The sequence below is a fragment of the Lycium ferocissimum genome, chromosome 4 (genome assembly GCF_029784015.1).
Source record: "Lycium ferocissimum isolate CSIRO_LF1 chromosome 4, AGI_CSIRO_Lferr_CH_V1, whole genome shotgun sequence".
Classification (NCBI taxonomy): Eukaryota; Viridiplantae; Streptophyta; class Magnoliopsida; order Solanales; family Solanaceae; genus Lycium; species Lycium ferocissimum.
The window spans coordinates 7,380,747-7,391,208 of NC_081345.1; the positions used below are offsets into that span (position 1 = coordinate 7,380,747).

The 10,462-nt window shown below is 41.1% G+C and overlaps 1 protein-coding gene across 1 annotated transcript; it reads left to right on the plus strand.

Annotated features, from left to right (window-relative positions):
• The first annotated feature begins 501 nt into the window (after positions 1 to 501).
• On the plus strand, positions 502 to 1,160 carry LOC132053704 (uncharacterized). The gene is made up of 2 exons (XM_059445817.1): positions 502 to 583; positions 817 to 1,160. The coding sequence occupies exons 1-2, from the start codon at positions 502 to 504 to the stop codon at positions 1,158 to 1,160; spliced, it is 426 nt and encodes a 141-aa protein (XP_059301800.1).
• Positions 1,161 to 10,462: the final 9,302 nt, after the last annotated feature.

A 10,462-nucleotide genomic window follows, 5' to 3' on the forward strand; every position in this document is an offset into this window, starting at 1 on the left:
TTCCCGCCCGGATCCCCGGGGGGGGGTATGGGGGATTTTAACCCCATTGACTACATTGGTAGCCACTCGGGCTCGGTGGCAAGGTTGGTGTTGATCGTAGGCGGTGGTAGTACGAGGGTTAAGACTTTTCTCGGGTTAGATCCTCCGGAGTTTTATGTGTTGAAGCAAAATATGGACCCCTAGGACTTTATTGATGGTATGCAGAGGACCTTGAGGGTTATGCACGCGGATGAGGTTGAGTCAGTGGAGTTAGCTTCGTATAGGCTCCATGATATTGTAGTATAGTGGTACCAGACATGTGAGCTATCTAGGGGAGAGAATGCCCCTCCAGCCATTTGGCGAGAGTTTTCGGATGCTATTTGCCATTATTTACCACGGAAAGTCCGACGAGCCGAGCAAAATAGGTTCTTGCATATTGAAGCGGGCGGTATGAGTGTTCAAATATTGTGTGTATTTTGATTCTTTGGCTAGATATACCCAGACCATAGTATATAGCGAGAGATGGAGGATAAAGTTCATCGTTTTGTGGCAGGTCTAGGGACACATTTGATTGACGAGTGTACAACCGCTGCATTGCAGCCGGGTATGGATATTTCCCATAAACAGGCATATCCATAGAATTTAGAGGATTGTAAGCATCAGCGGAGGACAGAGCGTCAGCATGATCGAGGTTATGGTAAGAGGGCTAGATCTCTAGATATAGTTGGTGAGTTTAGGGGAGGTAGAGACATCAGCATTCCCTGTATCCATTTCATTCGACAAGGAGTGCACCTCTACGGTTTTCAAGTCCGAGATTTGATCGGTCTTCTGATTCAGGAGCAGGTCAGAGTTCTAAAGCATCAGGTTCTCAGTATAGACCAGAGTCTGGTCAGATGAGGCCCCTTTTACCATGGTGTACCCAGTGTGGTAAGTTACACGCAATTCAGTGTCGATGGGGATCGAATGCTTATTATGCTTGTGGCCAGCCAGGGCATGTGATGCGGCAGTGTCTGATGAGAGGTGGTGTAGGTATTATTCATATTACCGGGTTCGTAGTTGGTTCTTCTTCTGCAGTATGCCCTTCTGGGCAAGGTTCTCAGACACTTGCAGGACGTGGTAGAGGGAGGAATGAAGCATCTAACTCGAGTGGGCCTCAGCACCACGTTTATGCATTGGGGTAAGTGGGCAAGATCGTGAGTCGTCTCCTGATGTCGTCACAAGTTTATTATCAGTCTCTTCCTATGATGTATATGCATTGATTGACCCAGGTTCCACGTTATCATATGTTACTCCATTTGTCGTCGGCAAGTTTGGGATAGAATCTGAATTGATTAAACCGTTTGAAGTGTCGACACCAGTTGGTGATCCATTCATAGCTAGGCATATATCGAGGCTGTGTAGTGATAGTTTGTAATCACCGTACCTTAGTAGATTTGATTGATTTCGATGTGACCATGGGTATGGATTGGTTGGCTTCCTGTTACGCTAATGTTGATTGCAGAACGAAGACAGTTCGATTTCAGTTTCCGAGCGAGCAAATTCTTGAGTGGAAGGGCAAGGCTGCTTTGCTGAGGGGTAGGTTTATTTCCTACCTTAAGGCAAGATGATTAGAAAGGGTTACATTTATCACTTAGTTCGAGTTCAGGACGTACAAGCTGAGTCACCGACCCTTTAGTGTCACGACCCAGCCCCGTAGGCCGTGACTAGTGCCCGAGCTGGGCACCCAAACACATTCACAGATCCGAATCACGAACAGATAGCTTATGCGTGTACAAATATCGGTAGTTGTCTCAAATTATCTCAAAGCTGTCTCAAACACATCTCAACCCAAACATATATATATCGAAGCCGGCAAGGCTATCAAATGGCAGCAATGGCCCAAAAAACATAAACAAATGCAAACCGACAATTTGCCACGGCGAATAGGATAAGCCGAACATATAACATACAACGCACACATACAAAATAGGCCTAACCCACATATACGTATATAGACCTCTAAACGAACCAGCGAATCATATGACGGGACGGGGCCCCGCCGTGCACACGAACAAGCGAATACATATCGCGAACGGATATACCAAAATGTAGACTCGGAATAAGAACATTCCAGCAATGAAAAGAAGGTGTCCCTGAATCTGGCGGATCAAATGCTGCCACGTACGTACTGTAGGCGTAAACGGACCGAAGAAAAGGGGGTCGATGCGAAATATGTCTTGAGTATGCAAGCGGAAGATATAGTAACAAATACGAGTCATAATCGAAGCAGTACGGAAAGTAAGTGCATATCCAAAATACCAAAATGTTTACTTTCAAATACAAATCATGCATGAACCGAGAAAATATGGCTTGCCTTCATCGATGCGCCATAACACGGCATAACACGAGAAAGTTTAAAATCTCCATATCCGTCACACATCATACACGGCATAACGCCGTACACGGCATATCACCAAATATAAGCGGAACCGGCCCTCGGCGAGGACTCGGTGAACCATAAACACGACGCAACACGGAGTATATCATAGTGCGCACGATAACGAGAACCGGCCGGGACTCGGCGAAGATACTGACAGAATGGACGAAAGCGAGTCGTGAGTAACCATATGCATAAAGTCATTATCATAGACTCAAAGATAAGTAAAATGACCATACTTAAAATCGGGATATTAGTCATATCATATTTTGTCAAAAGTCATCGGGAGTACGTAAAGGAAAAGTCGCGGGGCCACGGATGGGTGTACACCGGTCGGGCCCGCCTATGGAAAACATACTCATCATATACCATAAAAGCTCCTACGAACATATCGAGGCAATCAGAAGCCTTTCGTGAAAGATACGGGCGTTCGTAGTTACGGAATCATTTAAGAACAAAACTTTTTTATGCAATATTTGGAAATCAATTATTCCAAAGACATAAGAGCCAATATTTCATCATATCAAACATACAAATATCAAGATACAAATAAGAATCATAGACATGCTCGGATTGCGAGAATAGAATTTCCTCGAGGCTCGTGTCATAGCCTATTTGTGACTAAGGTATGCCAAAAGAAGGAAGGTGAAGCTTTACATACCTCGAACGTTTCCAAAGCTACTCCAAACTCAAGCTAATGCCAACCTACGCCTCGGGCTCTCCAAGGTCTACAAATACGTCATACGGATATCAAACGTTAGCTATAGGCATTTAGGCATTTAATTCCAAACTAGCACTAAATTCTACAAAAATTTGTGCGGCATTTCCCTGTAAAATAGGCCAACCGAGGAATTTAATTCGGCCAAATCAACAACAACAACATCAACAACCAACCTAGCAACATCAATAATCAATCCGAAAGGCAATATAACATTAGTAACTCTCTTTTACATCATTCACAACTTTCAATATATTCAATTCAAGCTTACATTCAAGCCAACATCAACGCTCATACATTCAAATACTAACTTAGAACCCCATACCAACAACATTCAAGGACATTTAAAACAATTCATACAACATTTCCAACAATCAACAATTGCTCCAATTTTCCCGAAAACGACCCCAAACCGAGAACACAACTATAACCCATTCTCACTTCCAAATCATGATTTGCATCCAACAATTCACCCTATAACAATGTCATTCTCATAAATATACAAATTATATCAAATACACAATAATTTCAAATCAGCCCATACAATTACAACATCAATCTTGAGTCATTAAACTCTCATTTCCAACATAAATTCATAACGACAACATTCAAAACACTAATAGAATTAATTCATTCATTGTCATATAATATGACCCGTATTAATTAACACATCCACAATCCACTTTCATGATTTTTCATTCTTCTCTTCACACTACAACAATTAAAACATGCTAACTAGAATTTAATTCATTACTTGCACAACAAACACACACCGACCATACATCACACACACACGGCTCGGCTCAACCTACCATACACGAATTTTCATCCATTTTAGCATACTCAATATGCACCATTCATAACACATAAAACATGATTAAATCTTACCTTTCTTCCTTGACTTCATTTAGCTAGGGTTAGCTAGGATGAAAACTAAGCGGTTTGATCGACACTTCCACGCTACAGGGACATAGTGGATTTGCATCAAAGAAATATTTTTGGGATGGCTCAATTTGGACTTAAATCTTGGTTCTTGAGAGGTTGAGGTTGTTGTTCTTCAACTTCTTTGCTAAGTATAGAATGAAAAGATAATTAGTCATCCTTTGTGCTCCCATATATTTACACAAGTGTCCATGGATGGACCAATTAAAATTGCCACTGAAATGTGTAGAAGCCACCTCCCACTCACACGCGGCCAAAGGGCCAAAAATTGCATGATTTGCAACTTCCAATTATATCACTTTTGGTCCCAAATTTTCCTAAATGGGCTAACAAATTCATGAACAACTTATGTCTCGAAAATTAGTGGATTTGCATCAATGGTTTTGTCTCTAAATATTTAAACCGGATGGGATGGCGGGATATAAATTTGGACTTGGTTGGTGAGTTTTTCTCCCTCTTGGCGAGAGGTTGTTGGTGTTGATTTCTTCAACTTCTTGATTTTTTGAATGACACTAAGTATGGAATGAAGGACTTGAGGGTTTTATGACTTAGTAGTCATGGCTTTTGTGCTAATATAAGACTTATACAAGAATAAGTCCCCGAGGATTGACGACATTTGATGTTGGACTAATTAAATTTGTATCATCAAAATGAAGGTGGGAGACATTCCAAAAATAGCATTCACCGGATACGGCACTATGAGTTCCGTGCTAGGGCCACTAATGCTTATGTTCATGGACTTTGCAACTTTCAATTATTCCATTTTTGGTCCCAAATTTTCCTAAATGTTCCATGCCAACAAATTCATGAACAACTTAGGTCTTAAAATCAAATCGAAGGTCAAAAGTCTTGACTTTGCATCCCGGAATGGTTTTGCCCCTAACTTATCATAGCTAAACCGGATTGCCCCAACGTACCAAATACGGGATATAACATCTATAAGGCCGGGTACCGTGTATATGTGATATGTGATATGTCGGGTTTCGGAGATATGAAAACTTCTGGAGTATGATGTGTTATGGCGCCATTGACGGGCGGGCGACCATATTCTAAGAGCCCCATGCATGATTTGCGTTTTGATGAGTAAGTATTTTGGTATTCGGATTTCGCATTTATTTTACCGTACTACTTATTCCGATTACGATCTTGTTTACTATATCTCATGCTTTGCATACTCGGTACATATTTAAATCGGCCCCCCCCTTTCTTCGGCTGCGTTTCATGCCGCGTTGGTACGGATACTTGTTTGGATGATCTACCGGCTTAGGGTTCTGTTCGACTGTCTTGGAGCGCTCTCACTTGTTACGGAGCCTATGTTTTGGTACGATTCTTCCAATGCATATGTATATGTACTGTTTATGGTTTGGAGGGATCATCATAAATGATTAAAGTGTGTCGTTCACGATACATAAAATATTCGACGAGCGCTCCTGTATAAGGAGCAAGGTATTGTAATGTAGCAGGGGAATCCGCCTTTATTTCCGTGTCTTCCAGCTACTTTATCGCCTACTTTGATTTCACGTTTCTGTGAAATATATACACGAATCGTTTCGGGATTATAACTAGAGCCCTGTCCCGCCACATAATTCTGTTATTCCTCGTAGAGGTCTGTAGACATATGTGTGGGTTGTGGGTAATCATTGTTCAGTTGTGTCTGTGTGATTCGTGATTTGGACGTCCCCCCCTGTATTTTGATAGCCTTACCGGCTTATGTGTGATATTATCTGCTGTATTTATGACAGCGATATATGTATATATTTGTGACAGCTTTGGGGGCGACGTTCCACTTTTCTTTATGTATAAGATCTGGTTATGCCAGCTATGACCTGATGTCTGACCTTTGTATATGTACAGTTTGTTTGTACGTTGATTATGGTTAACAGGTGCGTATGGGTGCCTAGCTCGGGCACTAGTCACGGCCTACGGGGTTGGGTCGTGACATATTCGTGATTGTGTTTATAGATGATATTCTGATTTATTCGCCGTCAGAGGCAGAACATGTAGAACATCTACGAGCAGTGCTTAGAGTTCTTCGAGGTAGAGAGCTGTATGCCAAGTTCTCCAAGTGTGAGTTCTGGTTGAACTCTGTGTCTTTTCTTGGTCACATCATTTCAGATGAAGGCATTAGAGTAGATACTCAAAAGATTGAAGCCGTGAAGAATTGGCTAAGGCCTACGACACCAACAGAGATACAGAGTTTCTTAGGTTTGGCTGGTTATTATAGAAGGTCCGTAGAAGGATTTTCTTCTCTTTCAGCCCCGTTGACCAAGCTAACTCAAAAATCAGCTAAGTTCCAGTGGACGGATGCATGTGAGCGGAGTTTTCAGATATTAAAGGACAAGTTGACCTCAGCGCCTATTTTGACTCTTCCAGAGGGAACAGAAGGCTATGTGATATATTGTGATGCTTCGGGTATCGGATTAGGCTGTGTATTGATGCAGCACAGTAAGGTTGTCGCCTATGCTTCTAGACAGCTGAAGAAGCATGAGAAGAACTATCCAATTCATGATCTTGAGTTAGCTGCAGTGATCCATGCCTTGAAAATGTGGAGACATTATTTATATTGCGTTCATGTTGATATCTATACCAACCATAAGAGTCTCCTGTATATCCTTAAGCAGAAGGACTTGAACTTACGACAGAGGCGATGGCTAGAGTTGCTGAAAGACTATGATGTTGATATTCTGTACCATCCTGGAAAAGCTAATGTAGTAGCCGATGCTCTTAGTCGTAAATATATGGGTAGCTTGTCATATTTATTGTTAGAGAAGAGGGAACTAGCCCGTGATGTTTGTCAGCTAGCCAGTTTGGGAGTCCGGTTGTTAGATTCAAGTGATGCAGGAGTTACGGTTCAAGACACAGTGATGTCATCTTTGGCAGCGGAGATAAAGGAACGTCAATACGAGGATCCTGTTATAGAGTTAATTAACGAGATACAGCTTCTCAGAAAGAAAAGAAACCTTTCGTGATCACAGGAGATGGAGTACTCAGGTATCGGGGTAGATTATGCGTTCCTAACGTTGCAGGCCTTCACCAACAGGTTATGGGGGAAGCCCATTATTCTCGCTATTCTATCCATCCGGGCACAACAAAGATGTATCATGATCTCAAGGAAGTGTATTGGTGGGATGGTATGAAGAAAGATATAGCGAAATTTATCACTCAGTGTCCGAATTGTCAGCAAGTCAAGATAGAGCACCAGATGCCCGGAGATTTATTGCAGGCTATGGAGATTTCGACGTGAAAATGGGAGGTAATCAATATGGATTTCATTACATGTTTTTCCCGTACTCAGCGGAAGTATGATTCAATATGGGTCATAGTTGATAGGCTTATAAAGTCCGCTCATTTCCTACCTGTTAGAACTACCTATTCAGCTGAGGATTATGCGAAACTCTACCTTAGAGAGATTGTACGACTTCATGGGGTTCCTATAGCTATTATTTCAGATAGAGGAGCGCAATTCACAGCTAACTTCTGAAAATCTTTCCAGAATGGATTAGGGACTCAAGTGAGTCTTAGTACTGCATTTCACCCGCAGACAGATGGACAAGCGGAGCGTACTATACAAACACTTGAGGATATATTGAGAGCTTGTGTACTTGACTTTCATGGTAGTTGGGATGATCAATTACCTCTTATCGAGTTTGCCTATAATAATAGTTATCATTCCAGTATCCAGATGGTTCCTTATGAGGCTTTATATGGGCGGAGATGTAGATCCCCTATAGGAGGGTTTGATGTGGGAGAAAACCAGTTAGTAGGCCCAGATCTAATACATCAAGCAGTTGACAAAGTGAAAGTGATTCAAGAAAGGTTACTAGCAGCACAGAGTCGACAGAAATCCTATGTAGATAATCGGCGGCGTAAGCTAGAGTTTGAGGTAGGTGATTGGGTCTTCCTGAAAGTTTCACCTATGAAAGGAGTGATTAGATTTGGCAAGAAGGGTAAGTTGAGCCCTCGATACATTGGGCCATACAGAATTATTCTTACAGTGGGTATGATGGCATATGAGTTAGAGCTACCTTCTGAGTTGGAGGCTGTGCATCCGGTATTTCATGTGTCCATGCTCCGTAAGTGTATAAGAGATCCTTCGAGAGTTGTATCGATAAACGACATCCAGGTGACCGAGCAGTTATCATATGAGTAGATCCCTGTAGCTATATTGGATAGACAGGTTCGTCGGTTGCGAACGAAAGACGTGGCTTTTGTTAAAGTACTCTCGAGAACTAATATATTGAAGAAATGGCTTGGGAAGCTGAAGAGGAGATGAAGACTAAGTACCCGTATTTCTTTTCGTCATCTCAGGAGGCTCAGTCTGAGGCATCACTTCCCCCAGGTATTGTTTTTATTCGTAGTTATTGTGAGTGGTCCTGTGAGGCCATGGTATTGTATGTTTTAGCATGTGACCCTGTGTGGCATTATTTTGGGTTGCTGTGTACAGGTTGGTTTGGTATACTTATAGGGAAAACTCTGGCGAAATTTTTGTAGAATCCTTAAGAGTCTAACATTCGAGGACGAATGTTCCTAAGGGGGGAGAATGTTACACCCCGTAGTTTTGTACTTAGAGATTCGTCGTGCATTAGCGATTCTTGTCTTGGATGCGGGGGTTGTCAATGTTAAATGAGATTAGACAAGCTTATTCCATAGGTGTAAAAGATCAAGTTCATGTTTAGTAGGTGTTGGAAGAAGTAGAGGTTCAATGAGTTAATGAGAGAATGTTTAGCAAAACGTTGAGATTTATGGTCAAATATATGGTCCGTATATTTTATACGGACCGTAAAATACATGAACGCCCACCGTATAATTTAGTTCAGTAGTTGGTGCCTTCTGTTGAGGATCTACGGTCCAATGTACGGACCGCAAATTATATACAATCCGTATATTGAACCGTACATTTGAGGTAGTGACAGTTTTATTTTTGGTTAAATACCCGACCCTCCTTCATTTTAATCCATTTCCAACATTTCCCAAGTCCATGAGACCTCTAGAAACTTCCTCTAAGCATATCTAAGCAAATCTAAGTGAAATCAAGGATGAAAGGGCAAGGATCAAGTGATTCAAGTGTTGAAAGACTCGCTAGGGTTTGTAGAACCCAAGAATTTCTATGGTGTTGAAGTTGGGGTTTCACTCAAGTGGGATAATTGATTCAAAGATTGCTCTTGTGTGATTAAGGTAAGTTTTCACATCCATTCCATGTTATTAAGAATGTCTAGTTGTTGAGTAACTTGATTAATGGAAGAAGAGCAAAAGAGGAAGTTCTAATGTGGGTTTGAGGTAATTATGAGTAATAAATTGGCTTGAGTTGTAATTGTTGGGATGTTTTGAGTATAATCAGGTTGTGAATGGTGGTAATGATGAGGGGGAAGTGTGGTATACGAGCGTATATAAAGTTGTGTTGGAATTGTTATTGTGTGTTGATTATGAAAAGGAGTTTTGGGCGTTATATGAAATCTCTTGATTATGAATTGATGATAATGTTATTGTTGATTGGAAGCTGTTTTATGATATAGTGGAAGTCGATAAAATAGGGGAAATGTTGTTCAAATTTCGTTAATTCGTTAAGTTCGCTAGTTGGAACTTAAGTAGTGTTTTCTAGACTGAACCTTAGTGTGATCCTGTTGAATGTAGACCTTGTGAAACTTGGAGGGGGAACGTTAAGTGATTAAGGAGACGTTAAGGTATGTTAAGGCTTCCTTTCTTTCATTTTTGGCATGATCTTATGATATGGACCGACAAGGGGGTAAACGAGCTTCCATATTCCTCTACTCTTAGAAGCACTAGGAAGTGCTTTCGATCTTTGATGTTCCTATACCCCTTTTCATGATTGTTCCTTTTGTTCATGGGTCTTGGAAGTTCTTATATTGATGATATTAGCTCAAATATATATATATATCGGAGGTAGTACGACCTTATGTCACTCTGAGGGCCCTATGTGTTCATCTCTTATATATATATATATATATATATATATATATATATATATATAACCTATGACCAGAAGGCATTATATACGCATATATTATATGTATATGGGGTATGGGGAAAGGGATAGGCGTTATATACGCATTACTACCTGATCAGCTGGTGCACAGTGATGATGATGATGATATATGGATCGGGCCGTACGTTCCTTGGCACTATTATTTGATATGTGGATCGGGTCGTACGTTCCTCGGCACTAACATATGGGATATGGATCGAGCTGTACGTTCCACAGCACTAACAGTTATATTATGACCTATGCATATCATGCGCCCTCAGAGGTACTTTCATGTTATACAGAATTATACAGATGTTTCCAGATGTTTAGCCAGATACATTCAGATACTGAGATTTTCTTTCATGTTTCGGATGTCTTTCATGATCCTATATATTTGTTGTTCTTATGCCTTACATACTCGATA